The 21,959-nt window shown below is 51.9% G+C and overlaps 2 protein-coding genes across 2 annotated transcripts; both read right to left on the reverse strand.

Annotated features, from left to right (window-relative positions):
- Positions 1-6,329: 6,329 nt before the first annotated feature.
- On the reverse strand, positions 6,330-10,347 carry NCLIV_022240 (ATPase, related; the record flags this gene model as incomplete). Its single annotated transcript, XM_003882418.1, has 2 exons — positions 6,330-9,293; positions 9,850-10,347. 2 exons carry the CDS (start codon positions 10,345-10,347, stop codon positions 6,330-6,332), a joined length of 3,462 nt encoding a protein of 1,153 aa, XP_003882467.1.
- Positions 10,348-13,065: 2,718 nt separating this feature from the next.
- On the reverse strand, positions 13,066-17,041 carry NCLIV_022250 (hypothetical protein; the record flags this gene model as incomplete). Its single annotated transcript, XM_003882419.1, has 6 exons — positions 13,066-13,955; positions 14,241-14,364; positions 14,736-14,923; positions 15,320-15,481; positions 15,980-16,150; positions 16,432-17,041. The coding sequence occupies 6 exons, from the start codon at positions 17,039-17,041 to the stop codon at positions 13,066-13,068; spliced, it is 2,145 nt and encodes a 714-aa protein (XP_003882468.1).
- Between the last annotated feature and the right edge of the window lie 4,918 nt (positions 17,042-21,959).

Below are 21,959 nucleotides of genomic sequence, written 5' to 3' on the forward strand. Positions count from 1 at the left end.
TAAGCATATGGTGGGCAGAATGGAGAAATTGATCGAGTGCCTGGCCACACTCGTGTGCGGGTTGAATCGAGGTGTCAGGGCGTGTTGTGTCTGAAGGACGATGTGAGAGATAGCAGGAGGGTCCTCATCTTTTGGACTAGAGACTTGTTTGGTCCAGGACGATGTTTGGTCAAGTACGGCGTATGGTTGAGCAAGAGAGTTGCACAATGACTCCGATAGCTCTGCATTTGATGCCTTTGTTGATGGACTCTGTTGTCCTGCTTCCGGACGGACTACGCACGAATTAAACATTGAGGTCTTTTCAATAATTGTAGGATGAGAAACCAAAGATTGGGACCGATGCGCATGTGTTTCCCGGAGACCATATGAAAGTCCACGTTCCCGCGGGATCCAGCATACGGAAGGGAAAACGGAGTGCGCCATTTTGCCTGGGGATCTTTCTTTGCCTTTCCTTGTTATTTGGACACTAAGTTCTCTGTTGTGTCCCCGTACTTTTTCGCGGGGCAAGCCCTTCTAGAAGGCCGCGCATGCGCCTTTGGCTCATACGGTCTCTCATGCGGAAGTGAATAGAGGCTTAGTTCTGATCGTGACGAGGGATTGTACGGACCAAAACGTTTCTTGCAAGTGGAGCGAAGTGAAACGAATGAAACAGTGTGCTCCAACGCTAGTCGAAGTCTCTAACATACCTTTTACCTACAACGGACTCGACGCAGATTCACAGTGGGGCATTTCGTCAAATGTGTCGTGGAGATGCGACGGCGCCATTGCCTGGAGCTGTTTTCTTTCGACGGCAGACGCCGAGTCTCACGTGCAGTGCGTTTTAGAGATGCCCCGAAAACTTTGGTTACACCGCAAAAACTTCGCCACTGAAACGGCAAGTTCTTCCCTTTTCGAAAACCGTTACACTAACCTTTTGTGTGTTGATTCCATCATGGTATGGATGTTCTTGTGCCAACAACTATCTTCTCCCAGTCACAGTCGAAACACGAAACCTGCATTGGCCAGGGGCAAGGCGAGATGCACCGGCTCGCCTCAAGCGCATGAACCGCACAGCGGATGCCGTTGCGTTACAGAGTATAACGGAAATAATTGCGGAACCACAAGACTCGGATCTTGAATTGTTTTATTCCAAGTTCCTCCACGATACAACGCTCCAAGCACCTCCTTATGACTCTCGTCGGGGTACGTATTAGTCGGTTTTTTCTGGTACACGCGTTGCCTACCATCTACGCGGAGATTCTGCGCGAGTAGTTGTTGCTTATAGTTTCGCTGCTTCTCGAGTCTGTGAAGAATTCTTTCCAAATGCGAGGGTTGAATATTGAACAGCTCACACTGATCCCCGTGTTCCCGCTGTCTACGGCTCGCGTGTGTCTCGATGACGTGTGAACCACATTCTTACCACGCAAATACCATGCACTGAGGACTTTCCGATTCCCACTTTCCACAAGGCTACAATGGGTAGCAATACACGATTCCGCCGTACGATCCTCGAGAGCTCAGCAGGCAAAACATTTGGTTTCGCACTGAGGGCCTGCTGCCAACAGCAATTCTGTGCCTCCTAGCAATCGGTCGCTTTCGTCCTATCCTTCCTGGTTTTTCCCGTAAGAGAAACATTTCCTTTCCCGTGTTCGAAGGGGGGAAGAGCAAGAACAGTAGACAAGCGCAGCGAACCCTTTTGCGCAGCTCGTCACGATGTCGATATGTCGATTGTTCCGACATCTTAAGAAGCAACAGTCGTTCACTAGCGTGAAACACGGTCAGAGAACTCAGCACCGGGGGCAAAGGAAGGCGGTGACGGATGTTTGGAAAGCGAGAGAATGTATAGACCCGTTAGGCGGTCCTCCGCTTAATACGACGTAGGGTGGCACGCGACAGGCGAATTAAAATGCGCCGGTTTCCCTACAGGCCAGCCTAGCACACACAGCTGCTTGTGAATCGTCGTATCGTAGCCGACTCTTCCATCGACAGCAATACTCCGATACAAGAAGACACTATTTTCGAGTCCTTGTTTGACGGAGCATGCCACCGACAAAAGTGTCTGTTTCGTTCTGGCTGCAGACGAGCGTATGAACAACACGATGGAACCAATTAAATTTAATCGACGGCTCGTTTTTTTTCGGGCCGCACCCACGCGGTGTAAACGTTTCGGGTATTCGTCTCCTCCAGTTTCCCCCTTCGTCCTTCGTTTCCTCTCTGCGTTCGGCGCCTTTTCTTTCTCAGTCTCCTCCCGGTGGAGCCAAGAAAGTTTTGTTACTTTGCCCCTCGGCAGGCCAGCCTTTTAGCTTGTTCCCATCATTTCGCACGGGCACCAACGGATGGTGAGCCCTAGTGCTCCACACTGACGTGGTCATCAATCTTCCGTTTTCGTCTTGTCTCCGAGAAACCGCGAAGCAAACGAGTCTTCCTCTGTGTCTATTGTACCGGCGCTTGGCCACTCTTCCGACCGACTGAAATATATGTGTATATGTTCACACTTTGATATATACACATATATGCCTATGTATCGACAGATATTTATACACATGCGGGTTTCTGTTGAGAGGCTATTGCTTTTTATCGTCCTTGGCCACGTCTGCAGGCTGCGTCGAATTCACGCGGTGGGCGATGACTGCAAGATCCTGCTGGAGACGCCAGTGGCCTGTGCCATTCAGCTTGCGAGTGTCGTAAAAAGACAGAGCGTTTTTGCTTCCACTTTGGCTGTGGAGAAACTCGACAGACCGCATTTCGTCGTCTGTCTGAACAGAAAAGCGTATCACAGTGAGCCAGGCACACGTGCACAGATGGGCACATCAGTGAGGTGTTTCACGCACGATGCAACAAAAAGAGATCGGAGAAAGAGTGCGAATCTGGGCTTCGATCCGAACTGCGAAGAAATGTTGGCGAGGGTCTTACACTTTCAACTCGGAAAGCACAGGCCACCGAAACTCGGCACACCATAGAGATGCCTACGGCAGGTTTAGACATACATGATCTCGGTGTAAACGCCCGGCATGCAACCGGGAAATCACGAGCAAAACAGCCGGAGAAACGGGAAACCCCACGACTCCGTTCTTCTCTCGGCTAACTACAGTTGGCCACAGCATATACGCATCAACTGGCACGAGGCACACAATCACACAAAGGCGCGTGCATTCCCTAGAGAATCTTTACTAGGACAGCATCGCGCCAATCTTACACAAGAGACAAGCATGAATGCTTCTGCGTAGAATGGATGCACGACGGACACAAGTTTCATTTCCGGACGTTCGATCCGGACAAGACCTAAACCAGTGCCTCCAGCTCAGAGAAACACGGCAATAATTCCGTGTGTGTAGACCGTGCGTGCTTGCTCTCAACGGTTAGGAAGGTCATTAAACTCATCGGCTGCCTGACACTGATATACTAAAGCCGCGTGCCTGCTTCGTGTACGGCCACGTCACCACCTGTCGTGAAGAACCGCTTTCTCAACGAACTCCACACGGCGGTCACACTGTAGTCAGAGCTGGTGAATCAGGCATTCCATACCCATAAATATACGCACGCATATATATACCTAACCGCTGTAAAGATCGAAACATCTATTGGCGGTCATACGGATAATGTACAACCAACCTGCAGGCTGGCGGTACTGCCGGATGCCCCTCGTCAGTACACACGAATACGTATGTGTACATAAAGAAAGCGACAAAAGCGAACCCTTTCCATGTCTGGTTATGTCTCGATAATACCTTAAAGTAAGCAGAAATGGGCTGATCGTTTGCCTGTCACAAGTACCGATACGCTGACCCACGGGTTTTCTTGAGCACACCCATATATATATATATATATCCGCAGCGTCATCTCTCTATACAGAAACGCCTGTGTATGTGTGATAATACAGAAACAAATACAGCGGCCGTGACGAAAGCGTTACCTGTCGGATGTATTGGTACAGCATCATCGGAGGCAGGAGAGGCCACATTGTCCTGCAGAACGTTCCGGCCTTGATTACGAACAATGCCGTCCTCGGGGAGACGTTGCGATAGCTCATCATCCCAAGTCCCTTGCAAAGAAAACGCGCTGTCCCCCGGAAGATGTTGCACTTCGCCGCTCCTGCTGAGTCTGACCCCCCACCGACAGAGCCGCACCTGTCTGTTGCCATTTGGAACCTCGCTCACGAGACAGAAGCCTTTCCGGATGATAGCAGACCACTGCAACACCTCTACGCAGACTTTAACGTGTGGCATAAATTGACTCAAACGGGGCAACGCTCTCGATTAAGCTGTCACCTATTTCAGACCTTCCTCGCAACGTCGCGGATCGGCAAAGAGAAGACTCGCGATGAACGGAAACTTGGCCACACATGGAAGCACTTAAAGGCGATTATGACGTCTTCTCTCTCGAGCTCAGATAGGCAAAAGACGAAATACTGATTCACATGACGGTGGCGGATGCTGCTTTTACTTTGGTCCTACGGGTATCGAACAGAGGATGTTCCGGGGGCGACGGAAAAAGGAGACTGGGGATGTATCCCAAGAATAATGAGCAACTGAGACGTCACAACTACAAAAACAAAGCATGGCAAAAAATCGTCAGAGTGGACTGCTGTTCGTACTCCTCAGCCAAATTTTCAGGTGGCACGTCAGCAGAAAAAAACTTCCCCGAAAATTTGTATGCTACCGGCGCAACGTGACCGACGATACACATCACAGGATTCCTAATCGAGCCCTCGACTGGAAGCGGTACTCTGCAAGAACTCCCAAAGACAAATGAATTTTTCCTTCGGAATAATGCGGTCAGGAAAAAACAAAGTTTCCGGCAACGAGAGAAAAGGCCATTGTCGGGTACGCGGCGGTACTTCCCCCCGCCCCGCAGTAGTAAGCGCCAGCGGAGTTGTTGGGCATTCGCGGCGTCGAGAAATGTGTGCTGCTTTGCCAAACTTCAATCGAAAAACTTTTCGAGGCGTATGCCGGATCGGCTACTTTGTATGTTCAAGAGAGATATTTTAAAATGTACATGAACGTGAAAGCCACCGCAGAGGCAAATCAGACGTCACGCTTTTGGGAATCGACAGTGTCTCTCTTACCGATATAGGTAACCGTAGTGTGTCTGTATGCTGTGGTCGTCTCCCTCTACAAACGGGAAATTTTATCCCAGAGAAGAAGGGAAAATCAAAAAGATCCAGTGCACGGTAGGTTGTCTGTAGAGCAAGTAAGGGCGTGCGGCGGCGAATCCAGTGCCCTGTTACCGCCGCGGAGCGAGCATAGACAAACGCTGCCGTCTGGGTTTTTGTGTGTGCTGCGACGCCATTTGGAGATCGAGTTGGCTAACTACCATCAATAGAGTTTCACAGTATATTTTAGACGTAGCCAGGAAAGGGGTGAATTTCAGGGTAGCGCGAAAACATGCATTCTACTAAGAAAACAGTTTTTGTTCGTTTTTCGTTTACAGCTGGCAGACCTGACGCTGTACACGCACAGCATCATTCTACGTGATAAAAAAGCCTTCGAATGTAATCGAATTCGTATCTGGACAACGGAAATAACTACAAAGCCCGTTTCATGAATGCTTGTGAGGCTGGTCGTCGGAATTTTTCCGAGAGACGGCAGTGGCATCTGCCGCACAGGGGCCCTCCCAAAGATGCGAAAAAAAGTAGAAGCAGTACCTGGAAATTCAGGTAAAACACTCGTGTTATCGAGAGGTCCCTGTGTATGCGTGGAGCCTCTCTACGGTTTCCCCATGGACATTTCCGTGACAGAGGAGGCTGCACGCATTGTAGTGTTGCTTGTTGACCTACAGCAATGAAACGAATGCAAATTATCTCTGGAAAGGCTAGTAAGTTTTGAATCATTTGCGCTTAGAGACGGGCTTCCCGTGTGCATGATTTATGTTTTATGCGGTGTCCCTTTGTGCCCGTACACAACCAACGCTCTACGTAATTCCATACGATAATACCCGTGAATCCTGTAGCTGACGTAACGGATTACGCAGCGGACACCCAGGCCGAGCCCTGCCCGGCATAGCGCATCTAACATGGGGGAGAATGCCAAAAATAGCCAGAGACTCAAAGATCTAAAGTCGTTCCTGGACACTAAATGGAAACAATGGTTGTTCTCCAACTTCCCGGTGGCGCAGCCTCTCATATGAATGGGCTTCAGTTGGCTTTCAATCTGTTGCCTTCTGTTACGACTCTCTATTATCTTCGACGGTGCAGCACGGCCTGCGCGCGTATGTAGGAATGCAGTGGTATTCTGGTCGAGCCCACTTCCCCAAGTTTTCATCAAGAATCGAAACAAGAAGAGAACGCTCGCACGCACGTATGCATTTGCTGTCCAAACAGACATTATCGAAACACGAAGAGATTCACTCACTCAACGGGTTATCGGAGGTACCTCGCCTCCTGTATGAACATTCGGATGGGTTCCGGAGCTCAAGTTCTCAAGGTCGTGCGACACTTCCGTCGTTTTCTGGTCCGTGTCGAGTCCTTGCTTCGCCCCGCCTGCAACGGCATCTTCCAGACCCGCCCTGCACGTCCCCCCTTCACTCGTAATTGAAACAACAAAAGAATCAGCCTCCTCCTTAGGCGGGGAGGCCTTGACCGGCGTGCCAGTTACACCTGGCTCTGACGATACTTTGTGCTCTGTTTTGTGGATGTGACCATCTCGTCCATGGTCCTTCTTGCCAAGCTCGCCGGCATCCGTGATAGCGGTAAGAAATACGTCTTCCACCTTTTCCTCAAACTTGTCCACCTTACGCTCGCGTTCCTGCAGAAACCGCATCGTGTCCTCCATTGCTTTCAATGCTACGTTGCGGTTCTCGATTTCCTGTCGGCAGGGTGTCTCCATAGTTACAGCGTGGTACATTTTATTCCGTGATATCATGGGCCACGCATACTTGTAGAAGCCAATCTTGGTCGCGTCCATCACAAAAAACCACAGGAGGCCCCAAAAGATCGTGACCCACGCCTGACCCCAATTGAGACCCACCATACGTGGTCCCGACCCCGGCCTCCATGCGATCTTCCAGTAGATTGAAAGGAATATTGTCAGAAGTACGGCACAGACTTGAGGAATGATGATAACGAGAGCCGGAAACTGGTTATCCTTGTTGTACCAGCAAAACACACCTCGGGTTCGAACACTTTGAAACGAAAGCTGGATAAGGACAGTCATAAGAAGCCACACACCAGCATTTGTCTGGTAGCTCATGAAGTGCTCAGAAACAGGGAGAGGCCAGTCAGGAATAAACTTTGGTAATCCCCATCGGGGCCACCAGTTGACAAGATGTGAGGGGTCTGCGAACACAACATAGAGCAAAATGGAAACTGTCGCGAGGAAACCAAGCCAAATGGAGAGAAAAATTACCCGCATCATTGACCATATCATGGGTGAGCTCGAACTCGAAACCCGATCGCGTGAGCAACTCATCAAAACGAAGTCATTAATCATGGACATGAGAACCAACGTCCAAGATGGGAACTGGTATCTCAGAATGACAATGCTTCCCCACCACATACCCAAGATTATCAAACTAGTGAATATGCGGAAAATAATGTATGATTCAACGCGCTTGAAGATTTGCCTCGATAGGGACATGACAGTAATAATCGTTTTTAGGCCGGGTGCAAACAGAATGATATCTGCTGCCGCCCTCGCCGCCTGAGTCGCACCGCTAACCGCGATACCGATAGTCGCACGCTTCAATGCTGGGGCGTCGTTGACTCCATCGCCTGTCATTGCTACTAGCTTGTGTGCATCCATCATCGCATTCACTATAGCGTACTTATGTTCTGGGAAGACGCCAGCGAAACCGTCAACGGTTTCAATAAATTCGGCAAGAGGCTTCCCCTGTACCATACCCGTCTCTTTCTCTTCTTTCCATACTTCTGGGCCGACGATGTTTGTGCCCATGTGCAGCTGCCTGGCAGTCTCAACTGCAATGGCCTGCTGATCGCCTGTTATCATGATCACACGAATCCCCAACTCGTTTGCCCTCTTGATTGTAGCGGCAGTGTCTTCACGAGGCGGGTCGAACAACGACAAGTACCCAACAAGCTGCCAACGGGGTGCGTTACCAGCCACACCCTCTGGCAGAGGTTTCACTGCAACTCCGAGAGTCCGAAGTCCCCGCTTTGCTTTATTCAGAATCAGTTCGTTCAACCGCTGACGCAGCTCCTGGTCTTCGTAGCAGACGAGGTCCCTGATTACCTGCGGAGCGCCTTTTGTCGTCACGAACTTCTTCCCGTCCGGGCCAACTACAGTCGCCTCGGTTCTCTTGTCGACAGGGTTGAAAGGTACATACTCAAGAATGCGGTACTTTGCTCTCTCTGCCATGTCGGCAGCTCCGTTGATCGTTCGGTCTATTGGTTCCGGTTCCTGCGTATCGCTGCAGAGACTTGCGTAGAGAAGCATGGTTTTTTCGTCGTATCCGGGCTCTAGCATGGACTCCTCTTTGAAAAGGGAAAGCTCATTTTTCGTTAACGTTCCCGTCTTATCGCTAAAGAGTATCACAACTCCGGCTGCCTCTTCGATCGCAGACAATCGAGAAACAGCCGCATTCTGTTTCGTGATGGTCAGAGCCCCCACTGACAAAACCGTGGTCGTAACCACTGGCATCGCGGCCGGCGCGACAGACGCAATCAAGATGAATGCATGCTTCAGCGCAATAAGATAGCGTCTTTCCGGGATAATCAATTTCCAGTCAGGATGAAAGGACTGCCAGAAGAAGAGGAACACGGCACAACATGCGGCGACGAAGGTGATGAACAGCTGTGCCCTATGCAGAACAGTTTCCAGATAGCCTTGTCGCTCAGCGCGCGCCAGCAACGACAACGTTTTGCCGTAAAAGGAATCGTTGCCCGTCTTAGTCACAAGCATTTCCCCCTCACCCTTGTCTACCACAGATCCTGAGAGAAGTGGCGCCCCCGGGTGCTTTCGGATGGGCACAGATTCTCCTGTCAGAGCAGATTCGTCAACGGTCACGGTCGCCCCATTGGTCACGAACACTCCATCAGCCGGCATGATGACGCCCGCCTTAAGGTGGACAATGTCTCCTGGCACGAGTTCGCGCACTTCTCGATTCTGCCATTCTCCGTCTCTCTTCACCTGGCAGATAGGGGCTCCCAGCTTTTCCACAGCTGCGATGGCGTTGTGTGCGGAGCGCTGTCCAATGTAATCTGCCCAGACCATTGAATTGTTCAAAAAGATAAGAAGAGCGAAAGAAAACCAGTCACGCATGTTGTCTTCCACCACGCAAACTGCGAAAAGAGCCGCGACGATCAACAGGATGGGCACAAGGGAGAGATATTTTTTCAACACTTTAAACCATTCAGGTACCTGCTCGCACAAATACAGTCACAAGCACATGCGTCTGGAGATGAGGCAAACACTCGCGGTGGCAGGTGGATTATATCGTATAGACACGCACGTACCAACTTAACGACACAACGCCTGAAGTGAAGGATTTTTCGGGGTTGTTAAAAGCATGCGTTGGGCTTCACCAAGATGAAGCGCAGTAAAGTACCGTCCTTAATGCAAGCACCCTCTGACGAGCTTGACATCCCGTTATCATCGCATCTGGAAAATTGGGTTGGTGTCACGTGAGTCACGCTGAGCATTTCCAACGTCACGCCGTACACTTTGGGGGGAACGTGCCTCCACCCTTCCAGGCGGCGAAACATTAACGGAACGTTCTCGATGACAATCTGTCAACGTCGTCGGTTGACTCTTATCTGGAAAACGCACGTGTACATCAGATGCTTCATGATACTATTGAAGTTCCCAGTCGAAGCACCTTGCCAGTTCATCCTCACGAATACCTCCAGACTCACTCGCTTGCATGTATAGGGCGCAAATATCCTTCACGCTACACACTGCTGACGAGGTTGCTTACCTGCCGCGGCTTCACTTCGTTCCATCCATATTCCTTCCTCAGTTCCGTAACTTGATCGGACGTCAGACCTCGCGTGTCGTAGTTTACGGATCTCGTCTCTGTTTGCTCTAACTTGTCTGCTTCAGCTTCAAGTTCTGCTGCCGTCTTACTCTCGTTGTTCTTCTTGTGTGCCTCTCTTTCGCTTGAAGAGGCTCCGTCATCTGCCTTCTCTTCCGCAGACTCTCGTTGCCCAGGAGAGTCTGGACCAACTGTTCCGTCTACCACATGTTGACCAGTTGTTGTTGGAGCCACTACTCCGCCGTCATAATGCGATTCATTGGAGTTTCCTGCGACAGTTGGAACTGTTTGATACGAATATGCGGTCGATCCGGCGTGAAGTGCACCATCCCGTTGCGCTGTAGTGTCTTTGGTAGAGGGACGCTCAGCCAGTGGCGAAGGCGGATGGCCACTGGCTTCCTTGGGTAGAAGTCGCCCCTTCTCACTGGAGACGTCCGCCATACTTCAACAACAAAGAATGCTAAATACAGTTTAGGATTTGTGCATGAGCTCAGAAACAGATTTCAGCCGGCCTTCTGCTACCTCGGTATTCTATGGAGCGACGACAGGCGGAAGATAGACTTACGGTTAGCACCAACTTTGGGCTTCGCCTCACGTTGCATGATGGAAATGCACACGCTGTAGAGAATGGACTCACATGGACAAGCCAGTCGAGTGCACAGGAAACCTACCAACAGGCACGGATGGGCGTTACGGGACGAAAACGAAGGCAGACGTCGTGATGGCCCACCCAGGGAGTCCCCGTGATCCTGAAACCCAGCAAGCCATAGAATGATAGCGCTTCCACTTCGGTGGACTAACACGCTAGGCTCGTATAACACTGACGCCGGCACTCCCCGATGCTACTGAACCAGCCAGTATGCTTTCGTCATCTTAGCCGTGGAAATGATACTGCCGCTACTTGCACACACAGGGAGCCGTGGCAATGATACTGCAGCTACTTGCACACTCAGCGACGTAACATCGCTCATCGAACAAGTTTCGGACACGTAAGATGGACTGGCATGACTACTATTTGCTCAGTTTCGGCGTGTGACTCAGGCGCAACAGTTCTGCTGATAGGCTTCTCTGTAGACACTACAGCCAGTATCTACCACGCCGTTTGTCCAAGATGTTCACTCATCGAGCGGCACTGAAAGAACCAACTCACTTGCCTACACAGTGTCAGTCCTTCTAGCTACCCTCCAAGAGTTCCGCGCCAAAAACGAAGCTCACCGCCTACCACTAGTTTAGGAAGCATGCACGAGTCGTGCTTAGGAAACCCGTGGACACCGTTGCTTGCTACCTCGGCGGGAGAGCTGTCTGCAGACGTTCCTGGCGCGCGGGACGGCAGAGACGCAGATGCCTCGCTGGCCTGCTACCATAGCGTTTGCGATGCGAAGACGTGCACACGGCCAGCTGGGTGTGAGACCAGTAGAAAGGACACGTGGCAACAGCTGTTGTGTATTTAAGTCATTATCTGCGTTGTGGACCTTGTGGGTGTCGGGATTGCCCCCGGAATTCACACGATGAGAAGCACTGAGTGTAGATGCGTTTCCCCAGCCAAAGCCGCCAGGAAAACGCCCTGGGTCGTGTCGCTGTCCCAGGGTCACGGGCAGCTTCCTTTCGAGGATACGGGATTTGTCAATTTACCAGTGCTCGTATTGGGCGAGAAGAAGGATGAGAGGAACAGCGGATACAGAAATCTGTCCCTTTCATACAGTAAGTTGTTCTGCTACGCGGGAATGGAAATGCTAGTCTTCCAACGTCGTGTGCTGGCGGTGCCACCGACAGTTCTTCCACCCACGGTTCTGCGCCGGTGGCAAGATCAAGGTGTGTGATGTCCAGCAATGGGGGAATCCAGCGCTGTGTTGCAGGTGGGGATAGACCAGACACATGTAAACGCACTGTACCCGGCAGAAGGCCGACACCATCACCCTCTAGATGATACGATAATGTGATGAAGAAGAGGGCGACTAAACGGCATCTGCCTTTTAGCACGGCCCGCCCTTTCTCTGCTCCATTGAGGCGTACGCAGATTCGGCAAAAATCTCGCGAAAAAGAGCCACACCGGTTGACCACGCCCCGGTTGGCGCTTCTTACGGTAAAGTACGTGTGACAGCCTTTCGGCCCTTCAAAGAAGTTGTAACAAGCGGAGATGCCGAAAGACACTGACGACCAGCACGTACTGCTGTCGTGAGCAGTCTAGTCGGGTGGAAATGCACAGCAGTCGTCAAGATGGGTTGTCTGCGTTCCATAACTGGAACCATATTCGGTCTCCTACGTACTATACTGTCCCTGTGTATTCGCATTGAGTTATAGAGTCGTGGATGGCGGATCTTTTGTACACCGTGTGGCTGCGGAAATACGCGTGACCCAGTTTGTGTGCGGTTCGTATCCTCAGTGAGGGAGGGTTACCCGAGATTCTCTTTGCGCTAGCTCACGCAGAGGTCTAGTGCTGGCAGGTCAACAGCAGCCGAAGTACCGGAAACCGTCGAGGCCTTCGAGACCCGTTTCATACGTGAAACAGCTGTTCCACATGAAAGACCGTATGAGCCAAAGGCGCATGCGCGGCCTTCTAGAAGGGCTTGCCCCGCGAAAAAGTACGGGGACACAACAGAGAACTTAGTGTCCAAATAACAAGGAAAGGCAAAGAAAGATCCCCAGGCAAAATGGCGCACTCCGTTTTCCCTTCCGTATGCTGGATCCCGCGGGAACGTGGACTTTCATATGGTCTCCGGGAAACACATGCGCATCGGTCCCAATCTTTGGTTTCTCATCCTACAATTATTGAAAAGACCTCAATGTTTAATTCGTGCGTAGTCCGTCCGGAAGCAGGACAACAGAGTCCATCAACAAAGGCATCAAATGCAGAGCTATCGGAGTCATTGTGCAACTCTCTTGCTCAACCATACGCCGTACTTGACCAAACATCGTCCTGGACCAAACAAGTCTCTAGTCCAAAAGATGAGGACCCTCCTGCTATCTCTCACATCGTCCTTCAGACACAACACGCCCTGACACCTCGATTCAACCCGCACACGAGTGTGGCCAGGCACTCGATCAATTTCTCCATTCTGCCCACCATATGCTTATTGTAAGCCTTTTCACGTCCGTGGTTCCCGCTTGCTCATCATCTTGCCTTTTTCGCGTTTCTTGGTTTGCCACGTCTCTACCCTTTTAGTCACCAGCAACCCCGCCAGCTCTGCCGGACCCACGGACTCGAGCAGGCACATTGGAAGCAGGATAAATGCCGTCTTCTATAACAACGAAATCGACAAACTGAGCAGGCGTCACATCGTAGCAAAGATTCATGACGCACACTTCGGAGGTCGATGGGTTTTCGCCTGCTGCCTGTCGAGCGGCAGACGCTGGATCTATGCCTCCTGTTCCACCTCCCTTGGCCACTTTACTTTTGCTTGTATTTCTCAACTCTGATTCTTCCTCTCCACCGCAGGGGGACACGGCAAGGGGCTGGCTGCTTGCTGACGGTGTAAGTGCAGCATTCTTTCCGTCATGCTTTCCAGCCGAGTGACTGCAGGGGAACTCGACTTGACCATTTGACTGTCTCGATAAAGCGCCATTTGCCGTGACAGATGGAGAAGGCTGCGATGAAACTGGGGAGGCCGCAGCGACTTTCGTCGACGTGGCGCTCGATCCTCCGGTGTGTGGTTTGCGTGAGTTCGACGCACAAGAAGTTCGAATGAGAGGATCACCTGGAAGGGGAGGTGAAGACGGCGTGAGAAGCGAGAGACGCGGATACTGGCGGGTGCTGTCAGCGAAGCGAGATTCACTGCCTCCCGCTTTTCGCGCACGCGCAGCCGAAGAGTAACTCGCTGGCGTTGTCCACACGAGCTCTGGATCATCCAACTCATTGAACGAACACGAATCAAACACAATCCGATCAAACATCTTGTAGCTTTCACACAAAACAAAAATCGGTTTCGCGTATCTCTTCCCAACCATCGCCACGAGCGCCGCACCGGCTCGATTCACCACTGCTGCATTTGCCAGCACGGCTGCTGCTCCCAAAACAACCTTCGTCACATCTTCCATGTGATACGACAAACCTGTAGCAGCAAAGGCCAGACCACAAGCAGAGAAAGCGGGCACGAAATCTCAACGCAGGCGCAAACACACGCGCACGCTAAGGGAGGTGGATACACGTTCAGATGCAGAGGCATGCGGGCATACACCAACATGTAGCTAACATGCAGTGAAGCGACGCATACAGTGAGGTTTTATGTGGATGAGCAAGCACATACGAAAGAATTGAATATCGCACTCAAATTCATGTGTACACGGGGTCAATGTTACACGAAAGTACATTTCTCCGCACACAGATAGAGACTTACCATTAATCAGAGTGTAGGTGACCTCGATACCAGCGGCCGCAAACAGCCGCGCCGTTGCCTGCCCCGCGAGATGGGGATGAGAATCGACGACAACAACCGTAAACCGCCGACCCCTTTGTTTCGCCTGACAAAGATGGAGAAAACGAAAAGAAACAAACTCGAGGCAGTTCCATTTTTATCACCAGTCAGCCACGAAAAAGCCGAAAAACTGACCAAGGGTGCCTTCCCCATACACATGTGTAAACATACACATCCCGACGGGTTCCTAAACCCATCTATATGCGTTCGATGTACCTGCCACTTACCTTCTACGTTCCCAATGCCGCCTCTCGATAAAAAAAATAAGATTGTGCCATCATGCCCATCTGCGAACGTGTTACCGCACGAGGAGCCCGCAGACCCCAGTGGATTTCCCACATACCACAAACGCTCGCCCCTGTTGACCTACATGTATCTGTCTCTGTGGAGGTAAATCCATGTGAAAATGTGTCTCACCTGGAGAACAGCTCTGACCACGGCAGTGGACTTTCCGTACACGAGGAGACAATCCCCGTCCTCGGCCAGCTGCTCTTGAAAAACATCCGCCACGGCACAGGTAGCCGCAAGAATTCTTTGACTGATGAAAGTGGAAATCTCCGAACAAAGCGCAGCCTTGGTGTCATGCAAGGGCATTGTGGCATAACCTGCAAGCGCGCAAGGAGCAAGAGCTTAACACAACTTCAGACGGGCATCTCTGTTCTGCACAGAGATGTCTAGGAGGAACGTAAGAAGTTGAGGACGCGTCTAGACCTTTCTATTGTATCCCTACCTATCCACGGACACATATGCACATGTTCGGGTTCGAGGTCAGCCGCCCTGCAACGAGCAGTCTTCAGAGATATGTACACGTGTCCTTGGCGAGCGCCGAGCATCCATGACACGCGCCTTTGAACTCGACACTGGCTCTAGAATGAGGAATTATGTGTGTGTCTGCCTACTGATGCATTCGCCTAGAAATCGAGCAGACCCATGCATAGATACATATCCACGTATGTATCTAGAACCCCCCCTCCACAGGCGGGGAACCTGCTGCGCCTTACTCGAGAGCCTCTTCTTCAACCAGCGGATCGCCCCTCCCATCGAGAGACTGTGAGGCCGGCAGTGAGTGATGAAATTGATTTGTCGGTCGAGAGCGATTTTCAAATGCTTATCGATTGCTTCGTATGGAGGAGGACAGTAATCCTCGATAAACCGCTCAAATGCTGCAGGAGAAAGCAGTCACCCCACTCCAACCCCAGCTGTGCCACTCACGGTGGTCTCCCTCCGAAATGAAGACAAGAGTTAACATGCAAGAAGGCGGTGAAAACGAAGAAACTGACTCAGATGCCACACAGGTGAAGCCCTACACGCCCCAAAGTCGAAAGACAACGAATCCGCTGCGGGCACGCAAAAGGAATCTCCGTAGAAATGTGAACCTGCAGAGTTCATTCCTATCAGTGCTCTCTACTCTGACAAGTCTAGATCACGAGCTTCCTGCTGAAAACAAGAAACGCACATCCGTACGCTCAGCGCTTCTCAGCCGTATCCTCAGTTAGGGCCAAAAACTCCGCAAGGACGCATCGATTTTGAGAGACGACACGGAAGCCAGGCACGAGTAGAATCTATAGTTCTAGAAACGGAGAAAAGGCTCCGGGTTCGCTGTCTCCAACGCGCGCGATGTTGACTCCCCTCTCTCTGGATCCGCATCCCTACAAGCTCACCTGTCAGCATCGCGACCGTCCGTGCATTTGTGCCAGTCACCCGCCGTTTCCCCATTTGAAGGCCGATACGTATGACTGCGGGGTGTACCTGGTCCTGCTTGAAATCCATCACCACGCGAGTCTGCAGCGAGACTTCTTCGTCCCGTTTGTTAACGCCTTTCTGTCTCCGGCCTGTTGGCGCGAAACACGCACGTCCTCCGCCAAACGGTTTTGCGTCTCAAGTCGATCGATCCATGTCCATGCAACAACTCATTTATATACATATACTTGCGCAGGCACCTTGACGACCCTGTAGATACGTATATATACATATACGTATACGAACATGTATATGCATATATATACACATATGTATACCATATGTATATATATATATATATATACATACATAGGTGCACTCATTCATGTGCATTATGAGGCCCAATGCCGAGACTGCGTCGCCGCCGTCTTACTTTGTTGCCGTTTGAGGATCGGCACCCCTTCGGCCGTGAAGGAGCACATGGGAATGACCGATCGGTCATAGGGGGCTAGATGGCTGAGGAATCTCAAGTGGCTGTGGCACTGCACGCTGGAGCCGAGGGCCTTGTTGCTCTCCTGTCCCCGTCCAGCTCCGCCTACTAGAGTCCCGCCAGGTCCATGGTGGTTTGTTGCACTTCCTCCAGGAGGCGACGGTAGAGCGGGGCCTTGACTCGGCAGCGCGTTACCCCCCGGAGATCCGCTCGCAGGGGTAACGGAGAGCACTGAGGGCCCACCCGATCCTCCACAGGCCACACTCGCTCCTCCACCTACAGGCGACAGCAAGTGTGAAGACACACTTTGGGCCCCACCGACACACGTTTTGTCAGCCTTTCGACGAGACTGTACCGCGTGGTGATCCTTGGGCGCGGACGCGGGGGCAGAGGAAAAGCTGCTTGAGTACGGAGAAGACGACGAAGACAAGCAGGAAGCAGCGCTGATGGCAGAAGAAGACGAGGGAGAAGTAGACATCGAGACATGCTCAGGAGTCGAACCGCCGTGGGCAGCCCCCCCCCCTGAGGGGGGAAGAATGCCGTCGGTTAACATGATCCCTGGCGACGGCCTCTGTTGTTGAGGGAACTGTTTGAACAAACACGGGAAAAGAGGAAATGTGGGAGTTCCTGGAGGCGAACCGGCTTTCTCCAGGAACTCTCCGACAAAAAGCAAGACAACAACGGGGGCTGTCCGATATCGCTGAGGAGGGCCGAGGCACGCGCTGCTGACGCTCGCACGTCGCTCTCTCCATTTCCGAGGAGAGAGCGCGTGGAAACGGGTGTCTGTTTTGAGACGTACCCTTCTACTTCGTCGTGAGAAAGGTTGAGGAATATATCCAATTTTGACAGCTGGTCCGTCTGTTGAGATGGCCGTGCCCAGAGAGGGGCCAGCACAAATGAGTTACGAAAGGCGGATTACAGGCTTTGCGAGAAAGGCGAGCAGGCGATACACACACCAGACGCCGAAGGGACTACGACAGAAAAACGATACTGGGGAGTTGGGGACAAACCGCAACATGGGAAGGACAGAAATCTCAGTTCAAGTCCGGTGGCGAACCAGCAGTGGCAGAAAGGGGCCTTGTCTCTGGTAGCCGGTGGGTCCGAGTTGCCTCCTCGAGAGTGGTAAAGTTGTTCGAGAAACGGGGCAATGCGCGAGAAGGATAGAGAGAGAAGGCTCATGGGGAAACGCGCGCGCACACAGGAAAAGGAAGAAAAAGGAGGGTTTTTCGAAGGCGAGCAGGCGCGAGGGTGAGCCGACCCAGAGAAGCCGCTAGACTTAACTCCAGCGCGCCTCCGTGCATGCGCAGCAGCAACTCGATCCGGCGGCGCGGAAAAAACCGAAAATTCTTCCTGGGGGTACAGAACAATTCTGTGTCCTAGCCATATCGCAGGGGTAACACTCAGCAAAAACTCTTCAGTTTAGGCTGTGCAGCTACCTCGCTGTCGTATCGTGCATTGACACAGCGCACCCGGCGTGTGCCCGCTTTCGGGCAACGCGAGGAATGTACAAGGCAGCCTTCCCAGATCGACAAAGAACAGAGAACCTCTCTCCGATGACCGAGCAGCGCTGTCATCTAAATAGTAAGGGGAGAGTCCCGTCGTCATGGGAACGTTTTCTTGGCTGCCGAGAGGATCCAAAGTTTCGTTTCCGCGTCACGGAGTGTGACGCCCAAACCGGTTCCAGCTCGTGCACACACTGTAGCTAAGCCTTGTTCATGAGCCTCGAGACTGGATGTGTGCAGAGTTTTCTAGCCGTCCTGTTTCCGATCCGTCTTTGACAATTCAATGGTACACACCTCCATCTAGACATATCACAGATCGAATTAAGTTCTACGATGTTGGGTCTTTCGTCCCCGCATTCTGTTCCTTGGCGATACGTCAAACGAAACGTTGCTTGCTGCATCCTCGTGTACGTTACCGTATAACAAGTGATTCAGGCATAGAGGGATTTGAGCGGCTAGCCTAGATAGTTTCACTGGCATGCGTGATGTGTTCTGGGGGTCTTCCTCACAGCGCCTCAGTCAGACAGCAAGAGTTAATACGTGGTAGATCTGCAGCCGGGCGTCAGAAAGCCTGGCGGGTATCCTGTGGAGAACTGCCGAGACAGTCTCTCCCTTTTGGGCTTCCGGAGTTTTTGCGCCCACGGAGCGGGTTTTCCCCGGAAGGGTAGGGAGCTCTCGTGCAATGTCCAGACTCAAAAAGTGCTGCCAGTACAGTAGCTTAGGAAACGATCTCGTGTCCGCACAACGTGGCCAAAAAAGAAGCGCACACTTTCAGAAACGGGGGGAAACATCAGGGCGAAGAATGATATCAGTCTCGTCATTGGCATGGCAGCGGCCCCATGATGGAGACTGGATATCAATCGGCCGTTCCCCGGGGGCGTCGCTGATTTCATGCACGGGACACCAAACAGCGTCGACCAGCGGCCTCGGGAGGAAGGAAAGGGGCGCCGCGCTTGCATCTAGGACCGCCCTAAAGCCGGAAACTAGAACTTGCACATCTGTGTCGCCGGACAGCCTGTATCCCTAACTGGAGACGCCTCCAAGGTAGCTGAAGCGCAAGTCTCTACTCCCAGTTCTTTGATGATCCTACTGCCTCTGACTCCTGAGGCGCGACAGCTTGGCAATGCATGAATACTTCGTACTCTATAGCTACAGTCTGAAAATAGGCCGTCGACTTATTTTGCAGGCCGCTCCCGAGTCAGAGTTCCGAGTTAACTTCTGACACCGTCGGCGGAAACTTATGTTCTGGGAAGACGCCAGCGAAACCGCCAACGGTTTCAATAAATTCGGCAAGAGGCTTCCCCTGTACCATACCCGTCTCTTTCTCTTCTTTCCATACTTCTGGGCCGACGATGTTTGTGCCCATGTGCAGCTGCCTGGCAGTCTCAACTGCAATGGCCTGCTGATCGCCTGTTATCATGATCACACGAATCCCCAACTCGTTTGCCCTCTTGATTGTAGCGGCAGTGTCTTCACGAGGCGGGTCGAACAACGACAAGTACCCAACAAGCTGCCAACGGGGTGCGTTACCAGCCACACCCTCTGGCAGAGGTTTCACTGCAACTCCGAGAGTCCGAAGTCCCCGCTTTGCTTTATTCAGAATCAGTTCGTTCAACCGCTGACGCAGCTCCTGGTCTTCGTAGCAGACGAGGTCCCTGATTACCTGCGGAGCGCCTTTTGTCGTCACGAACTTCTTCCCGTCCGGGCCAACTACAGTCGCCTCGGTTCTCTTGTCGACAGGGTTGAAATGCCACTGGAGCGATAGTCCTTCTACCTCGGTGGCCCCGCACTCCAGGCGCTTTCAACACCGACGCGAGCACTCCTTCATACTGGTGAATGACCCAGTATACCTCTGTTCTCTCAGCCGTGGCATTCATATTGCCTGTACTTTCGCACACATCAACGTAATACGCTCCTGGGGGAAATGTGTTCGTCCCGATTCCTCTTCACCATGGCGCAAGGGCTGCGGTGTTAGTCTGTGTTAGTTTTAAGACCGAGAAGAGAAAGAGACCTGGTGCGTTTCCGGCTCTCTTCACCTTCGCCCAATCCCTACGGTAAACGGTAGCCGGCGAGGACGTGCTTTGCTTTCTGAGGTAGGAGAGTTGCAACCAGCGTTCACGGAATCCCGATAGAGAGAGCAAGTGTACTCTCAGATCAGAATGAGGAGAGTGTAAGGAATAGGAAACAGGAATGTTCCCCCGCATTGCTGAAGATGCTGTGATTCCCTGGTTTTTGTTCCGAATGCACCAACACCGCTGGGGACGTTGCAGCGATGTAAACCGTGGCGCAAGCAGGTGTCATCCGCGGTAAGAGACTAGTTCAGTGCTCAGGTGCTGCTACTGCCATAGCCCAGCGATTATGTGATCTGTGTGGTGCACAGTTCTCGGTCACCTTTTATGAGAACGGATAAAAACCAGCGGGGCTCGTAGGCTGGCACCGTTTGCTTTCCCGTCTACCAAGAGGAAGTCCTTCCATAAACACTTCCTGCCTCTCAGGGGTACCGTGACCGTTGCAGTCGATGGCGTCTGCAGGTGGATGATGAATACCGGCGGGTTACCCGAAAAAAGTAGACGAATGAGGCGGCTGTGCCCATTCGCGCTTGGCGATGGAGCATATTTTGGGTTCCATTTTTCAATAAAAGGCTCAAAGTATGGCCCGGCGTCCAACAAGTGGCGCAGATAACCTGAAAGCGTCACGGGGGGCTTACCTTTATTGCCTTATTTCTATATTCTTGGACTGGAGGACTCGCTCTTTCCTGCTTTGTTTCTTCAAAACTTTGCATGCTGGCAGGCAACTTTGTCAAGCGCTCTTTTCCCGTTTCTGGGCACCGTGACCTCTTCTGCATCTGTGGTGTTGGGAATTTCCGTTTTTCTCCGCCCTCCTTCCTTTCGCGCGTCCGTCGACGCGAACAGCTGTGATGGTCATTACCTACCGTCGGCAAAAAGACCTACCTGTGGTGCCTGTCCGCGAAAAGTGAGGCAGATGCGCCAGCTTTGACACTGGTGAAGCAGCTCTTCTTTTCGATTCTCGAGACGCGCGTCGATGCGCACAGGAAATTCGTGTCTGAGAATCGACGAGAAGGAAAAAACCGGGGATCTGCCATTTTCAGCGCAAACAAATCGAGTGGGTGTTTTTTGGGTGTGCCTCGTGATTTTCCATCGGTGACACTGACACGAACAGGCCTTCATCCGCTCAAACACTTCCTTCCGCCAAACTCACTTATCTCATGTCGACACACCGCAAAGTCTGCCTTTCTTTGCTCGCTCAATTCTTTTCCGAGTTTTCTGTTTCGCACATCCATTGCCTCCATTTTTACCACAGATGAGAAAGTAGACGCTCGCCTTTCCTCTCCTGCGTCTGTCGTGTCGGGAGTGTCTTTTTTCAAATGCCCGAGGTCCTCCTTTCCAAAGACGACAGGATATACATTCGGGCGACGCGGACAAGAGGCAACCGGCCTGGTCACACGCACACGCCATCATTTCCCCTTTGTTCATCTCGCTGTTCATTCTCTCTTCTCTCGCTGGTAAAAACTAAAAGCAAACGCTGGTGAAGTCCAACCTCGTGTCTCTCTGAATCGGACCGACTTTCCACCAAGTCGCACCTTTCGCCAGTTGTCTTTTTCCAGTTTCAAAAAGGCGGAATTTCAGTGTCTTCCTCTGCCGAATTCTCTCCTCTTCCTCTTCGTCGTAAGTCTCTCTTTCTGTGTTTTCCCGATTATTTAACAGCAGCAGGCCTCAGTGTAGAGTCAGTGTGCTGGCTTTTAGACTCGAGGCCGCGCTGAGCGCCTCGTCAAAGACAACTCCTGGTGGTTCCTCAAAAGTCCGATATTTTGCATTCTAAGTTGGCTATCCATTTCTCCTCTTTTCTCTCCTTCATTCTTCAGTTCCGTGGTGATTTGACAGCTGGGCGGTCGGAAAAAACCCGCACCGACCTCTCGGATGTCACCGAATTCCAAGAGAGCTCAGAGGC

Source organism: Neospora caninum, chromosome VIIa (assembly GCF_000208865.1).
Source record: "Neospora caninum Liverpool complete genome, chromosome VIIa".
NCBI classification, from domain to species: domain Eukaryota; phylum Apicomplexa; class Conoidasida; order Eucoccidiorida; family Sarcocystidae; genus Neospora; species Neospora caninum.